The 17084-nt window shown below is 32.4% G+C and overlaps 1 protein-coding gene across 1 annotated transcript in view; it reads left to right on the top strand.

Moving 5' to 3' along the window:
* LOC106790212 (serine/threonine-protein kinase NIM1-like) overlaps positions 1-12866 on the top strand; it is a gene marked incomplete at its 3' end in the record, with an annotated part of 115112 nt that extends 102246 nt beyond the window's left edge. The window contains exons 3-4 of the mRNA XM_014754962.1: positions 6535-6701; positions 12776-12866. Coding sequence (XP_014610448.1) covers positions 6535-6701; positions 12776-12866 — 258 coding nt within the window. The remainder of the gene's footprint in view (positions 1-6534; positions 6702-12775) is intronic.
* Between the last annotated feature and the right edge of the window lie 4218 nt (positions 12867-17084).

Below are 17084 nucleotides of genomic sequence, written 5' to 3'. Positions count from 1 at the left end.
AAAAATTGACTCTATATATAAGATAGTGAAAACTTATGACTGTAATAAAAATGATGTTATATTGACTTATGAACATAACTATCAAGTTGCTGAGGAAGTCTCAAATAGAGACGAAACGTTCTACGGATAAACGTATTGTTCATCTAAATTAAACCTGTCCAAAAAATAACTTTCCTAAGAATTAAAATTAGTAATAATATTAAAAAAATTTTGGATAAGAAAAAAAAAAAAAAAAAACTCTTTATTATATTAACATTAACACAAATATTTTTCAATATTTCGTCTAACAATTAATTTCGTAATTACAATCACATATTATTTACTTGTTCATATATATATATATAAATTTATAAACGTGTAAATTTGTTAGATTAAAATGATACCGTCTCGTTATAATTGGTAATTTTATTTTTATAAAAGAACAAGAGCATCTCTCTCTCTCTCTCTCTCTCTTGCTTTTAACCATCTTCTCGACGCGTTAAACTGTCTACGAGAGTTTAGGTCGCTCAAACTACCTGTACTTACATTATATATCTCTACATATATACATTTATGTGTAAGCTCTCGTGTACCTGGAAATCGAGTTACTTTGACGCGCGCGCGCGCGCGTTAATTAAGTCACCATCACGCTTCCTGCTTCTTCGTCGCTTAAATAGAGTAATGATATTCGAGAGGGCCGACGCGCGACGGTAATTACGATCGAGAACCTGTTTTCTAACTACCATTTAAAGTACACTCGTACCTCTTCTCTTTTATACCTTTTCCAACGTTTTTACATGTCGATCAGCTAATGTGCAAATCTCTCTCTCTCTCTCTCTCTCTCTTTCTCTCTCTCTCTCTCTCTCTTTCTCTTTCTCTCTCTTTCTTTTTCGTAATTACTTTTTATCTTAAAATACGATCTCGTTTAAATCTTACACTAAAGAGTTTCGATTAGTAACTAATAATACTTAAAAAGATACTTTCTTAACTGCTATTAAATGAAATACTTGATTAATTTTTTGTTACACCGTCTTTTATAACATTTTTTAAATAACAAATTTAAATATACCAGTGTCTCTATGCATTTCGCATATAACGTTGTATATTATTTTCATTTAAAAAAAAACTATTATGCGATTTGAAATGTGTTCTCGTGTTCTTATTCCTAATTCCATGATGTCATTCGATAAAATTTATCAAAGATTAATTAAATTCTTTCAACGCAATCTTTCCAACACACAACAGTGTCCAAGAAGAAAAAAAAAAAGAAAAAAAAGAAAAATTAAAAAATCCCGCGAACAACATCGCGAGTAATTAAAAAAGAACTTTTGTTTTTCTCTCTCTCTGAACCGATCGACCAACCCCATTCTTGCTCGAGAACAAAAAAAAAAGAAAAAAGAATAAAGAAGAGAAGTAAAAAAAAAAAAATGTTAAGGTATTTCGAGCAGAGAGGTCCTGACAAATAAAAATATACAAGAAACAAGGAAGGAAAATTTTTACGAAGAATAGACGACCATAAAAAGAGAGAGAGAGAGAGAGAGAGAAATAATATCGAAGCAGGCGTGGCACGCTACTGCATTTTTGCACACGAGTAAAATTGAAGAAGAAAAAAACTAAAAGAGAAATAGGGTGAGTGAGTGAGAGAGAGGTATGGGAGTGGGAGAGATGGGGGTTAGAAACAGGCCTTTTTATCGCAAGCTCAGGGGGGCGAAAAACCGTGAGCGGTGTTCGTTATCCATGGGCCCTACCATGGCTGTCGCAAACCAACCAGGCTTACGATTCGTTCATTCCTGGAGTAAGGGCTAAGCGCATTGTTTGACCGCGTTGCAGCGAACCTCGCGGAAATTACCTCCGTAATTAAAAGAATATTCCAGCCCTTTGCTCGTTGCGGGTGCAAAGGGTGCCAAGCCTTCTTCCACCCCACCAACCCCTCTCTCTCTTTCTCTCTTTTACTTTTTCTTTTACATTACACATTCACTCGCTTACTTTTACGTACGTTCTATCTATATCTCTACCACTTACTAACACACATACATATGCACACAGATGCACATTTACACGTACACTTTTTCCTTTGCTTTTACATTACACATTCATTCTATTTCTCTCTCTCTCTCTCTCTCTCTCTCTCTCTTATATATGTTCTATATCTCTCTGTAATTTACTAACACATACTCCTATTCTCTGTCACTTACTCACATTCTTTTTCTATTTTACATTACACATATACTCACTCTTTCTATCAATTACTAACACACATATTCTCTCTCTCTCTCTCTCTCTTTTTGTTACTTACTAACATACACGTTCTATATCTCCCAGTCACTTACTAACACACACTTTTCTCCTATCTCTCATTTTAATATACACATATACGTACTCGTTGCAATTTCCCTCTCCTTCTCTCTCATTCTTTCTGTCACTACATTCTCTTTCTCTTACTCGTGAACTTCGATGGAAACCCTTTCGACGAGTAACAACCCCTGCTCGTACTACCATGGGAAGCTACATCTGCTGCTGCTGCTGCTGCTGCTACCCTGAAAGTCGAGGGTCCAACAAAGTGAGTGAATGACTGAGAGAAAGAGAAAGAGAAAGAGAGAGAGAATGAGAATGAGAGTGAGAGTGGAAGGAAAGAGTAAAAAGAAAAAAGCTGCCTCGTGAGCTCTTTCATTCGGAAGGGGTCAAAAGGTGAAGGAGGATGAGGAGAGAAAAAAAGAGAGAGAGAAAGAGAATACGAAAAGAGAGGGGATGAGAAAGATCGGAAGCATAGCAGTAGAGATTAAAAAAGCAAGCGTAAGGGGTACATATGCAGCATGGTTAATAACAACACAGTGAACGTTATTCTACTCTTCTTTATGTAGTATCGAGCTTGTCAATTCAGAATACAAATTCGACGTGTCATTACTGGTGCATCATCTTTGACTCGTCTTACTGATGCATGCTCGTATCACGCTATTACATATGTGTTTTTATAATGCACCTTCTAATTAAACTTACTTCGTTCACTCTCTCTGTGTGTTCATTTATATATACATATATATATATGTCAGCATTAAAAATTGTATAATTCAATTAAATCGACATTTTTTTCAGGAGAAAAATAATATTAAAAGAATTGTAATGCACATTGAAATTAATAATAGGTTATACATAAATTCTATAGTAATGATTTTTCTTTCTACAACAATGTTCGTAATTATCAATTTTTATTTTTTCTTATACCTTAAAAATCAATGTTCTTTTAATCGTACATTTATACATATACACCACATAAATACTTGAAATATTAAAATTCCATTCCACGAAGAGATCACTTATAAAAAAATAACACTGTAATAGTACGAAAAATATAAACTGACTAACGTTATTATTAAAAATATATTAACAGACTGATCGTTTTAAAATATTAAAAAAAAAAAATGATATAAAACAATAAACCTGACATAAAAAAGAAGATAAATGATTTAAACAAATGTACGAGACGAAAAATGTGTATGCAGGAGCACGTGTATATACGTCTGATCGGAAGGTAAGAAGAATGACGACTAAGAAGAAGATAAATACAAATCAAACTAATCTATGGTTTATTCAATGTTTTTGTTAATGTATACATCTCCCTCTCTTTCTCTCTTTCTCTTTCTCACACCTCAGCCAGTATTCACATTCGAACGTTACCGTTTTTATTCTATTAAAAATATCTATGCATGTCGAACTTGTAAATAAATTTTATATCCGATAATAAAAAATAATAACACATAGAAAACACATAAAAATAATCTAAAAGATTAAATTTGTGTAATATAAAGTCACGTGTACCGTTGGCATGATTAAAAAAAAAGCATCGTATCACATTTCCAAAAATTTCGTTTCTCTTGGCGATTTCTCCATCCCTTTTTTTCGTTTTTTTTTTCGAACAAAAGAAAAAGAAACAGATAGAGGGAAAAAGATTAATGATCTACGCGTCCGTAGAAAAAAGGTTCTCTTCAATGGTGAATTATTCGTCATATGAAATTCCTGATGAATGCGAACGTCAATGTTATTCGCCGAGATAGGTAATTCAATATTCCGAGGGTAATATAACGCAAACTCGACAGGATTCTGGACAGGGAGGTCAGTTTCCGAAAATTAATTAGATCTCGTCGACGTTGTATACCCTTAGGCGTCTATCGACGAGACGTAACACACCTTGAAATTTGAGAAAAAAAAAAACGAGAAAAATTGAGAAAAACGAGATGTAGGAAAGATCAAACGCGACTTCATCGAAGATAACAAAAAGATATATATATATGTATGTATGTATGATTTAAATAGAATAAAAAAATACAATTTTTTATTTCATGTATTTATGTGTGTCTATCATTCACACGTGTTACACGAAATGATACGTTATTGGCAAATTGAATAAAATCTATATTTTATTGATGCAATATTTAAATATCTTATTTTCACGTCGTAATCTTTATTAGAAGAGAAATAAATCGGTAGGGGTTCGAAATTGTTCCCTATCTCTCTCTCTTTCTCTCTCTCTCTCTCGTTTTCTTTAGATATTCATTTTTTTCAATCCTTCGCAACATCTGTGTCTGCATGCACCTCGTAAAGTATACACATTTTCCCGTATTTTCTTATTTTATGGGTACCGATCAGCAGTGATATTTCTATAGATTTCAATCTGGAAATATATTAAATCAGTGTGTACAAAAATGATGTATATATTTTGATTTATAAAATGTTAAATCTCACATGCATTTCTTTGTGCTGAATCCAATAATTATGCACGCATACACAGATAAACGATAAACAACGTGTACTTTATTTTAATTATTTACTTATTTAATTATTCGAATTTATTTTAATTGTACGTTGAGAGCAATGATTGAAAAAAAAAGAAAATAAAAGAAAATGTTAATGAGTTAAACTTCGGGATAAATAAAATTACAACAAAAGTCCGATCATTAGTCGTATTGCAAACAACACAATTTGCAATCGTATGACTTTATATTGTTTACGATATTGCGAGTCGATTCATCAAACGAGACTGTCGAGTCTGTTTTATCCGAAAGAACGAGCACGACACGATCGATCATTCTGATAAAAGGTAGAGAAAACAATAACGCATGCGTTCTCGGCTGAACGAGTTTTGTTCGACAGGGAAATCGAATATTTTCAAAGGGTCTCTATTCAAAAATAACAACAAAAAAATGAAATGAAAAAGAAGAAAAAAACTCTTCCCCAAACGCTTTTAAACGTTTTTTAACACTCAGGAAATAATCGACCGAATTATCATTTAAAAATATTTTCATGTGTGATCTATATTAAATCTTGATTTATCAAAGAAAAAAAAAGAAAAAACAAATTCAAGAATAAAAAAATAATATGATTTGTAATTATTTATATTTTAAATAAATAAACTGATCGCGAAATTTCTTGAACTTTGCAAAAGTAATATAATAAAAATAGTTGTTCGTTCCATTTAAAAAGATATTCGATAATGATTGGTTTTCGATAAAGCATAGTGACGCAAGGGTGTTTCATTCTCATTGGGATCGCGGCGGGTTTAATCGGATTACGTCGAAACCGTAAGATATATGACCATGGTATACGATTCAATTTGTGTCCATAAATTCTATCCGCTCGATTTAAATGGCACGCACGCGAGTATACGAGAGCTTTACTGAGAAGTACCGAGAATCCCATAGGAGGGACTATATCTATCTCTTTTTCTCTCTTTTTTCTAACTTTTTTTTTTCTCAGCACATATGCGAAAGATGTGCATGCAGTCTTTTCTCGGCTCAACGCCGAAAGAAAGAAAGAAAGAAGGAAGGAAAGGTTTTTGTGAACTTGCCAAAATAGAAAGATGTATGAAGTATGTATTTGCCAAAGTGGAATGAGAAATCGTTCTCTCTACGGTGAAATTGACTTTCTAATGAGAGAAATAAAGAAAGAAAGAAAGAAAGAGACTTACAACAGTCTATGGTATCCTAAGCCAACATTTTATTCCTTCAACATCCTTCTTACAAACTTTTTATCGAATGTATTGAGAAAGTGGGCGGGCAGGCGGGCGAGTACGATAAGAATCTTGGATTATATTATGTAGATATATTTTCTGGATAAATTGAATCTCACTATTCTTCAAGTATTTCTTACAAAAATAAATATTTGTTCAATCTAAAATTACTTTCTAGATTTATGTTTTATAATCGAAGATAACGAAACAAATTGTTGTTGACAATAGAAATAAAATTTTAATTAAAAATCACAAATCTTTATATTAATATCCGATATATATTTCCTTACAAAATTGAATTATTTTCGAAACCAAGTTTAATTCGTTCGATCATTTTTAAATGATCGATATTATTCAAATTATTCAAATACCTTACTCAGTATAATAAATTTCCATAGAAGAGAAAAGATATGTTTGTGTAAGTAAAAATGTCAGTGGTTTGGAACGATTTTGCTTGCAAGCTGGCAAATCTTATCATTCTTGGTCTTGTTCCAAAAAATAGAGGTTGTCATATAACGTCAACGTTATAGTAATTTGTAATATATTCGCAGTACGGATCGGTATACTACCTTGTGATGGAACTTGCAACCGGTGGCGACCTATGCACCCACATTAAGCAACAACCAAGTGGCATGCTCGATGAGATGACCACGAAGCTTTACGCCAGACAGCTGGTTTCTGCATTGAAACACATGCACTCCAGGGGAATCGTTCATCGGTGAGTAGGCAAAGAGAATTATTTATTTTCTACCAACCTCCTATCTATATACATACATACATATATACATATATATATATGTTTATATGGTAAATGTATAAGTCCTATGTAGATATGTATATTTCCATCTACGAATAATAATCCCGTTTTGATGTACCACCGTCAGTTCTCATCTATCCTATTTCGCGAGTAACTAATCAAATATTTAATTCTTCGGTCTGACGCATCGTCTAGCCTTTTCGATATACCTTTGTAGCATATAGTATCATTCATCGATCCACCATGTGTTCGTACTTTCATATATCCCTTATACGCATATCCTTAAACTACTAACTATTTTACACATTTTTCTAATAATATAATAAATACTATGAGTTATTATATTAATGATACTATTAATTAATTATCATAGTAGAAATTTATTACATATTAAAAAATAAATACAAATTATCTATAAAAATTCTTATAGAAACTTTTCAAAGAAATGTCAGAGATTGTGCAATGCTGTAAATTGTGCATCTTTGCAATTTCTTCGAAAAGTTTTGGTAGATATTTTTTATACTAAAAGTGAATAGATTTTAATGATTTTTACATTAAATTAAAGTGCACTCTTTTGTCTATGCGTAGAATACCATATCTAATAAACTGTAAAAATTGAATGCTCTTTCCATTGATGAGAATTCCAAGAAATTACTAGCAATGGCGGATTTCCGGCTATGACAGTAACACATATATATATATATATATATTTTTATATTGAGTTAGGAAAGTAGGAAAGAGTTAAAGTATATACTTGAGCGTTTATATATACGTAGGATGATTACCCACGCAGAGTCAAACACCTAGAAGAAGGTGTAAACTATCTGCGTGCATAAAAGATGCAACACGAGTTTCGTATATCTCTTTCTACATTTTCCAAAGCGAGGGGATTTTAACGACCGTTAATTACCGTACGTGATGCGTTGAGAAAACAGTTTATTACTCATCGTGCTGAAGAAGAGAACTAGCTTCTTCGTTTCTATGCTGGTTAGTTTTAGTGACACGTAGAAAACCTATGTAATCGGTCATTACCATACTCTACCAACTATTACTTATGTATATATGTACTCGCCAACAGCTGCCACTCGTCTTGACATCTTCTCCTTTAATAAATATGCATATGTATATATGTGACGACATTTTTATTGAATGGTATTTAATAAACGACACATAACAGAGAGAGAGAAAGAGAAAGAATACAAAAAACGTATACTCTCATATTTTAGATTTATCTCTTCCTCTTTCACGTATCAATATTATATCTCAAGTATCGAATGAGATTCAATTCCCATTCTACAAACAATCCTATTTTTTACAAATGATTTCAACTTACGAAGTTTATGTTGCCATCAAACAAATTCATCTGATTCATTACTTATTTATTATAATTGACGTATAAATTAAAAAAAAAATAAAATAAAATAAAAATATGATTAGCGCGTTGAATCTAATCCCCGATTATAATTCGTGATAGTAATCGTTTTTTCTTTTCTGAAATATTTTTTCCCATTTCGCGTACTTGAAATGAAAAAAAAAAGATAAGGTAAAAGAGTTGAGGATATATATATAAGTAAGAGGCAAAAATTTTCAGGGGCGTTTATAAAACATTGTGTAGGGGGTTCGAAGTTGTAGCCTCTGCAGCAAACGATCCCGTAATAAAAGGAACACGTGACGCTTGAACGAGGCCGAGAGTTGAACGTCGCCGTTCAAAAGAGATTTGCGAATATAAAGCAGGCAGCAACACAATATGCGATACACACCCGTCGGGTGGGTAGTTTGCTTCCGCGTCGAAAGTGCAAACTCTCAATCTCGGATGATGGTGATAGATCGTCTCTCACGTTCAAATTCGTGAGGGTTCTACTGGGCTTGAGCTTTTAACAAAAAAAAAGGAAAGAAAAAAAAATCATAGTCAACGATCGCTAAATCTACCCCACCCCTCTTTTCTTTTCTTTTTGTTATACCTCGCACGATTAGATCCATTCGAAAAATTATTATTTGAAATATTACGCGCGTTTATTTATATAAAAATTGAATTTAATTAATCACATTGTTAAAAAGAAAAAAGAAATGATAATAAGAATCGAATTAATTAAACAGAAATTCACGTTGTTCTTTGATACGTAAAAATTTGACAAATAATTTTAATTTCAACGTACTCTACCGCGAACTAATTTAATCAACGATCTAAAAATTAAAAAAAATATTAATCTTAAAAAGAAAAATATATAATATAATGCGCGAGTGATATAATAGAAAAAAAAGTAGGTATCTTTTGAAGTGGAATATAATATATCACAGATCATTTTCGATGATAGGTATCACCCTCGAAGAATCCACTTATATTATGTCTCCTATATAGTACCTTAGCACCTTTCCGAATTACTAAACTCAAAGGAAACATTCTCGACTCGTGAAATCGGATCTATCATTCGTACGAAATAGAAACGTCTCGTATATAGAACCCCCTTCGAATTTCTTCCTGTCTATTCGCGAGAGACTAGCGTAAGTGCTGATCCAGATTAGAAGGGACCTTTGGATATTTTCCTATTCCGATATAGGAGTACGAACTTCCAAAGAACGTATACACATATATATAAAAAGAATTTTCTCTTTTTCATCCTTTGTGGTAAGGGCCAGTCTTTTTCTTATAAGGATACGCACCCAATATCCTGATCCTCGGTAGGCGGATAATTGATCAGTACTTTTGCCCACCCCCAAACCTTCAACTCAACTTCATCGTTTTCACATGGGGATCGACGATTACTATACTTCACTTTATCTCTTTTTCCATAATTTACTTTCATAAAATTAACGCGAATCTGATTGAACTTTTTTGTTTTTTAAAACAATTTAAGGACAAATCAAATCAAACTTCTTTAAAAAAAAAAAAAAAAAATAAAGAATTAACAATAATCTGTGATTTAATTTCTATTACAATTAAATGAATCTAATTAATAATTTCTATTTAATTATTTAATGATCTCTTTATCTCTCTCTCCTATCACTTTGCTTTATCATTCTACTTCTAATCTTTATTTTATTTTCTCTTTTGTTTTATTTTTCTTTGGTCTTTCCTCGTTACTTGTATCACTTTGTGTGAATGTAAAAAATGAATAATAATGGGGGAAGGAAAAAAAATGAGAAAAAAATGATAGGAAGGTAAGAAGAAGGAAGAAGAAGAAGAAGGCATTGTCCTTTTGCCATAGTTCTCTTTCATCGTAAAGGACCATACCGAATATCTTGAACCTTTCGTTTTAATTCCAACGAACGCCTCCGGTTTGCTCTTCCATTATTTGTCGGACAAAGCGAACGCTCCTCGATATGCCCAAGGGTATCGACTTCCGGCGAATCTCGAAAGAACCGAGATTACAGTTTTCCGATATATGCTATTCCTGTCTCTTTCTCTCTTACACTCTCATTCCTATTTCTTTTTTCCTTACAATTTCTTTGGGAATCCAACGAAGAAGTTTATCGGGTCTTTATGAACTACAAAAAGGATGAGAAGGAGCCTCTTTGGGAAAGTGGAAAAGTCGGAAGTTGAATGAACAAATGTTATACCAGACGTAGTTTTACTTTTCGAGAAAAGTTAGAAACGATTACACTTACGTATACATTTTTATCCTACTTTAAAAGATAATATAAAAATTTTGCTTGTATTTGTCTTTTTTTTTCTTTCCCCTTTTTTCAAAATTATTCTTCCAAATGATTTCTATTTTTATATTTCAATATGTGTGATAAAAATAATAGTTTATAAGAATTCTACGCAGTGTATCTTTTTAATTTTTTCTGCGAATGCCAATTACAACTAAAATAGAGAGAGAGAGAAAGAGAGAGAGAAAAGTACTTAATAAATTAAAACCATTTCTACCCATCAATTTAAATGTCTAGACAGGAAAAAATCAAATTATTTGATGTAACCAACACGTTCTTATCATACTAATACTCTACTTATTATCTGTATACATGCACAAATATATAAAATTCATAATATCAAAGCAATACTAATTGTAATCATATTTAACAGATATAAATACATCAAAAATAAATACAAAGCATACAAAATTTCGGTCAATTATATAAAATACAATAAAAACCATATATAATTCATATACTAATTTTCCCCAAAAATTATATACATAATAATTTACATTGAAATTATATGCTAAAACAAATTAACGTCACGTTTAATTATATATGTTAAAAATGAAAAATACGAAATTTCTTAAATAGAAAGACTAATTGAAGTAAGAACATTTCAGTAAAAAAAGAACTATAAACCGTTATAATTTAGGATAAGTTCCTATTCAACGTTTTTCAGTTATGTTTTGCGTCTAATTGTAAGGCATGAAAAAAATAAAAAAAAAAAAAAAAAAAAAGGGATGGAGAGGGAAAATGAAAGTATAACATCGCAAAGTATCTATCTCGCAAGACGTTAATGGGTAGGAGCACTCAGTTACTTACTAAAGTACAGTACTTATGCCTCTGTATATCCTTTGAGCCGTTATAAGTGCAGGCGTGCGCGCATACACACACACACACATATATAGTATAGCATAGTAAAGCAGAATACAAGCTATACCTCTTTCGGTCCAAACTGCTTCCGCTGCTAATCAGGTTTACGACTGCTTAATTGGCTTCGTGCACGCTCAAGAAAGAGTAAGAGAGAGAAAGAGATAACACCCGGCCACCGACCTTGACCCAAGGAATGTCCCTTATTTTCATTATCGTCACACGATCTATTAACCCATCCCTTTCATTACCTTCTTTATCTCTTTCTCTTTCTCTTTCATTGTACACATTTAAATATTTGACTAATTTTCTTCATTTTTCCTTGGATTTCTAAATAATTAAAATTGATTTTGTTATTATCCTTGATTACTCGTTACTTGTTTTAATAATTATTCAATGTAATTCAAAGTTTTCTATGATTCAAAAATTTGGATTAAAACAAAAGGATAATTTACAGATTTAACTGAGATCTAAATGTATTACACACAACTTGTATAAAATTATATATAAAGTATGTATAACGTTAATAAAAATTGTTAATATAATAATCTTTAAAATAATCCAAATAAAACAATAACTGTGTGACAGTAAAATTATTGAAAAGTAATATAAAAAGTAAACATATATTTTTACACTGATCCTATGTAAGAGATACTTCCTATAATATTAAGTTTATGGTAATAATATTAAAAAAAAAACAATGATTATTTTCGAATATTTTAAATAATATATAATTGTTTTAACTAATATAGATTTTTTTGTTTTTTTAACGTTCCTGTGCAATGGAAATATTTTCATCGTTACATACTTCATATATATATATAATTTTATACAAATTGTGTGTAATACATTCAGATCTCAATTAAGTCTGTAAATTATCCATTTGTTTTTTAATCTAAGTATATTTTTTGTTCTCCCTTCTTTGAAGAACAACCGGATGGTCGCGATGTTAGACTTGGTAGAGTAATTTGAGGGGAACCTAATCAAGATCCTCGATAGGATAGTTCTCCGATCTAAGGATAAATACATTGCTTGCTAAGCCCTGCTAAATCACTAGCTGTTAATCGTCGACAACCCGTATCTTTCTTCTCTACAATTCCCCCCCCCCTCCCCACCACCACCACTCTCACTCCTCCCACTTTCCTCCTTCTCTCTCTCTCTCTCTCTCTCTAATAACCATTTTCCCCTGCAATTATTTTTACACGGGGGTAGTTGCTTTTACAATAGCAATCGTACGTTAAAATGCATCAACCGGTAATCGTTCATTTCCGTTTGATATCATTTTTCTTTTTTTTTTCTTTCTTTTCTTTTACAAACGTTAATAAGACTACTAACGATTCTTCTAATGAGCGTTACTAATTGTCGCCATCTATATATAATGACTAAATTATTATACTTTCCGATTTGATTAAAAATCATTCGATAGAAAATATATACATTGATTGAAGTATTAAAAAAAAAGACTTGTGTCGTTACTATACATTCGACGAATTCAATATAGTGATTTATTTCTTAAATCAATTAAGGATATCCCTTAAAATCCTCGAAAGGTGGTTCGAAGTAAAGAAGAAAAGTAAAATGGGGGAGGGGAGTTGGAGAAAACGGTCGAGCAATTCGGTTCGTATTCGCGCTTCTTGCCATTCTATTGAAAGAGAGAAAGAGAGAGGATGAGAAGATCGGAAACATGGATGGGGATTGCGGGGGCGTAACATGAATGAAAGAGAAAAATAAATGGAGAATGAGAGAAAAGGTTGAGAGGATCGATCGATAAGCATGCGAAAGCCAGAGGCAAAGACTCTCTCTCCAACACTTGGAAAAAAAAAAAAATAAAAGGAAAGATACGTAGTACGATGATGGCTAACCGATTCGATAGGTGTTCGCCTAGTCGTCGTTTGATCGAATCTAATAGATTAATTTCTTTTAGATGCGACGCCTTAGAAACTCCTCCGCGATTGGAACTAACTTCGAAAAATGTTTTACCTTTTTTTCGTTTTTTTTTTACGTCGATCTCTGTAACAGAGAGAAGAGAAAAAGACGTAATCCCTAAACGACGATTGAATTCATTCGATCAAGCTCCAATGTTATTTTCTTAATCCCATACAATATCGAATTCGCATAAATAATTATCTTTTTTTTTTATAGATAAAGTAATCGTATAATTATTGCAATTTAATTTGTTTCAATATTCTCTTTGTGCTAGATAAATATTATCTATTAAATGTATGCATGATTTTTCTTATTATTGTAATATATTTTTAAGTCTTTTTTTAATTAAGGTGAATTAATAATCATCATCATCATCATCGTTATTTTTTTTCTATACCAATTTAATTTTCAAGCACGCGATCAATTGTATTTATAAAAAAGTAATTCATGAAGAGAATCGCATTATCGTCATTAAAAAGAATAAAAAAAAAAAAGAAAAAAAGAAAAAGAATTACTCAACAGTTTCACGTAAAAATGGAGATAATCAAAATCATAAAGTTAGACGTTTCATCCTTTCATAAGTAATATAGTATCTCCAAACTTATAATTAATTCGGTCCTTAACGAATTCTCTCTCCTTCCCACTTGTTCTTTATCCCCGAAAGTTTTCTCAGTAAAAAAGATACATCCTCGTTAGAAAATATCTCTTACTTTTCCTTGATAACTTGATTTTTTTCTTCCTCCTCTATGCTTTTTTTCTTTTTTTTTTTTTTTTTCTTCACTCGTTGAAGGATATTAGCTCGCATAGCTGTTTAAAGGGACCACCCTGTATATAAAAGAGCTCGCTAGAAAGGTAAAGAGAAATGACTGTACCGTAAGGACGAAAAGGGAACGACGAAGGTCCCTGTTAGGTCCAAGCGGGAAACGCAATTAGAGCCGAACCGTTTTGGTGTTAGGAGGAGCTTTTCGAAGCGTGCGAAGGGGTGGGTGAACGTACGAGAAAATTTCTTTGGTGGTTTCTTTTTTTTTCTTTTTTCGTGGCAAGAGACGAGAAATTACGAAGGTGGTAATCGTGGTTGCATGTTTCCAAAATCGATAGAAAACTCGTAGAAATAAATTCGATTTTATTTTCATAACGTGTGTATACTAGGTGTGTATACGTATACGGATCAATGGTTCAAAGTGAATTTTAAATTGTTATATTTGAATAACGTATTAATAATAAAATTTTGACAAGCTTTCTCTACACCATAAAATAAGGAAGACTTCAAACTTGAAATTGTATTCGGCAAGAGGTTTCATTTTCGTGACATGGATATTTGATTATACCTATAGAACGAGTTATACAACAGAAAATTGAAGAATTGACATTCAATGTAAAATAAATGCATATATTAAGTGGCGCCGGTTGTTGCAAAAAAACGTTCACATATTTCAACTACGAAAAGAAAATCTTATCAAAATCTTGGATACTCCGTCAAGATTTAATTATAAAATTAAAATATAAAAGATACATTTCTAAAAGTATTTTTCATGAATAGATAAAACCGATATGATTTTATGTTAGATGCAATAACGCTTGGATATAATATTGTTGGTAAAATATCGATACGAGGATTTTGTAACGAAATAACAAAGTTACCTTTTAAAACGGGAACCATATTCCTCCTTTCGTTCTCCTTCCGGAAGAACGAAAGTAGATCGTTCTACTTTTACCAAGCGGAAAAATATCTAAAAGTAAAAGATGTTTTCGTCTTATAGAAGAGTTGTTAGACGAGGAAGAGAAAACCAAAAAGAAGGAAAGAAACGCGTAGAAGTAATTCGTTCGCGGATGTTCACTGCTCTATTCGCGTTTATCCGAACTATGACTAGTATTATAGTTGGAAAATACAACGAAGAAGAAGAAGACGACGACAACAACGATGACGAGGAAGAGGAAGAGAAACGTCTCGACGGACGTCTCGATGCGAAAAACGGTTTCAGCTTCGACGGACCGTTTTATTCTTCACGAAATGCAAACGTCTCGTATCGGTGAAATGTAAATCGAAAAGGATTTTCATTTCGTTCTTCTTTCCGCGAACGCAGAAACGTTTCTATACGTCGATGAAAATAGTATATTTGAAAATGTTCCACAACGATACACGCGAGTACCCGACATTTTCCATTTCGTTACGAATAGTCACTATGGCGAGACACGATCGCTCGAGGAAAGGATTCGTGGCATCAACGATCTACGTATTCCGTTTAAAGCTTACCCGTCCTCCCCCGCCCCCCCCTCTCCCTTCATCGCCACCCACTACTACCACCTACGCACTATTTCTTCTTCTTCTTCAACCCTATCACTTTTCAACCATCATTCGTTCGCTTTCAAGATATAGGAATACTAAAAATATCTTATGTATTATTTTTGTCACGTTAAAAAACATTATATATATATATATTCTATATGTGATTAAATATTAAATAATTATTTTATAGAAATATACGGACACTAGTTTAACAATCGTTCATTATTTAATCGATTAAAACAATGGTTTATCGTTTGATTCTAAATCTTACGGATGATCAATATTTTGTTGTCATCATAAATAATGAAGATTTTTAAACGTTTTGATTGAAATGCTCTACCTTGTATGCATAAATCGAAATTAATGATGCGTTTAGAAGTGATAGGTATTACGGTAAAGGTACGAACATCAATGAAATAATATTTGTATTTCGTTGTGTGTAAATGAATGTTAAAAAAGAAAGAGAGAGAAAGAGAGAGAGAGAGATTAAATAAACGAAGAATCGTTGAGGATTATCGATCGATAGGAAAGTCGACGAAGCGTTAATAATCCTGGCACGTGCTGACGCCATCCGGTAAGATTTACATACAAGAGGAAACACTCGTTCTCGTCGTCGCCACCATAGCTACCGTCGTCATCGTCATCGTCATCGTCGTCATGATCATCATCATCATCACCATCATCATTCTCGTGGAAAACGGTGCACCGTTATAACACTACTAGAAAAAAATGAACGAGCGAGCGAGTAAGAGAAAAATAGAAAAGTAAGAGAGACGGACAATATATGTTTAAGTGAGTGAGAGAATGAGAAGGAGTGTCTTGTTGAAGAAAAAAAAAAAAGAATGGGAAAGTTGATAGAATGTATTATTTGTGTAAGAAAACGAGAGAATGAGAGAGTATAATTATGTGTGTATTTGAGATAGAAAGAATTTATGTATATGTATGTTTAAGAGAAAGAGAAAGAGAGAGAGGAGCATGTGTGTTTAAGAGAATAAGATAGTAAATGTATAAATGAGAAAATACGTATGTGTATGTGTGTTGAGATTAAGTCTGAGAGTTTATATGTTTGAGAAAGATAATGAGACTATATGTGTTTAAAAGAGAGATAGAAAGAATACGTGTGGGTGTATGAACATATGTGTTTGGAAATGAGAGAGCGTGTGTATGTGAGAGTGGGAGAGAGAGAGAGAGAGGGAGGACTTTATTTTTCTCTACAAAAGCTCCCATCGTCGACATTCTATAACTTTCCCATCGTTCTCCTCGCGAATACGACGAAACGTTTAAACGTGTACGCGGAATATCAATTCGAGCGAACACCATCGACATTTAAAGACGAATATGGGGCCCTCGGAGAATAACGCGATTTCGCTTTTCCAAACTTCCTTCTCTTTTTCTCTCTCTCTCTTTTTCTGTAGTTGACTTCTCTTCGTATAAACTCCTACGAAATTTACGGAGTATCAACGATTCCCTCGGGAACGTGAATATCAACTATAGAAAGTGAATTGATTTTTTTTCTACACATATATGTATATATATCGTACGTTTATCTCTTTCTCTCTCAACTTCCTGTAATAAAAAAAAAATACTATTACTTAGATATAATAATTGAATCAATCGAAACT

Source organism: Polistes canadensis, unplaced genomic scaffold (assembly GCF_001313835.1).
Source record: "Polistes canadensis isolate GaletaPanama2010 unplaced genomic scaffold, ASM131383v1 scaffold_223, whole genome shotgun sequence".
Taxonomy (NCBI): domain Eukaryota; kingdom Metazoa; phylum Arthropoda; class Insecta; order Hymenoptera; family Vespidae; genus Polistes; species Polistes canadensis.
Note: the sequence above shows the minus strand (reverse complement) of the source record. Positions and strands in the feature narration are given on the sequence as shown.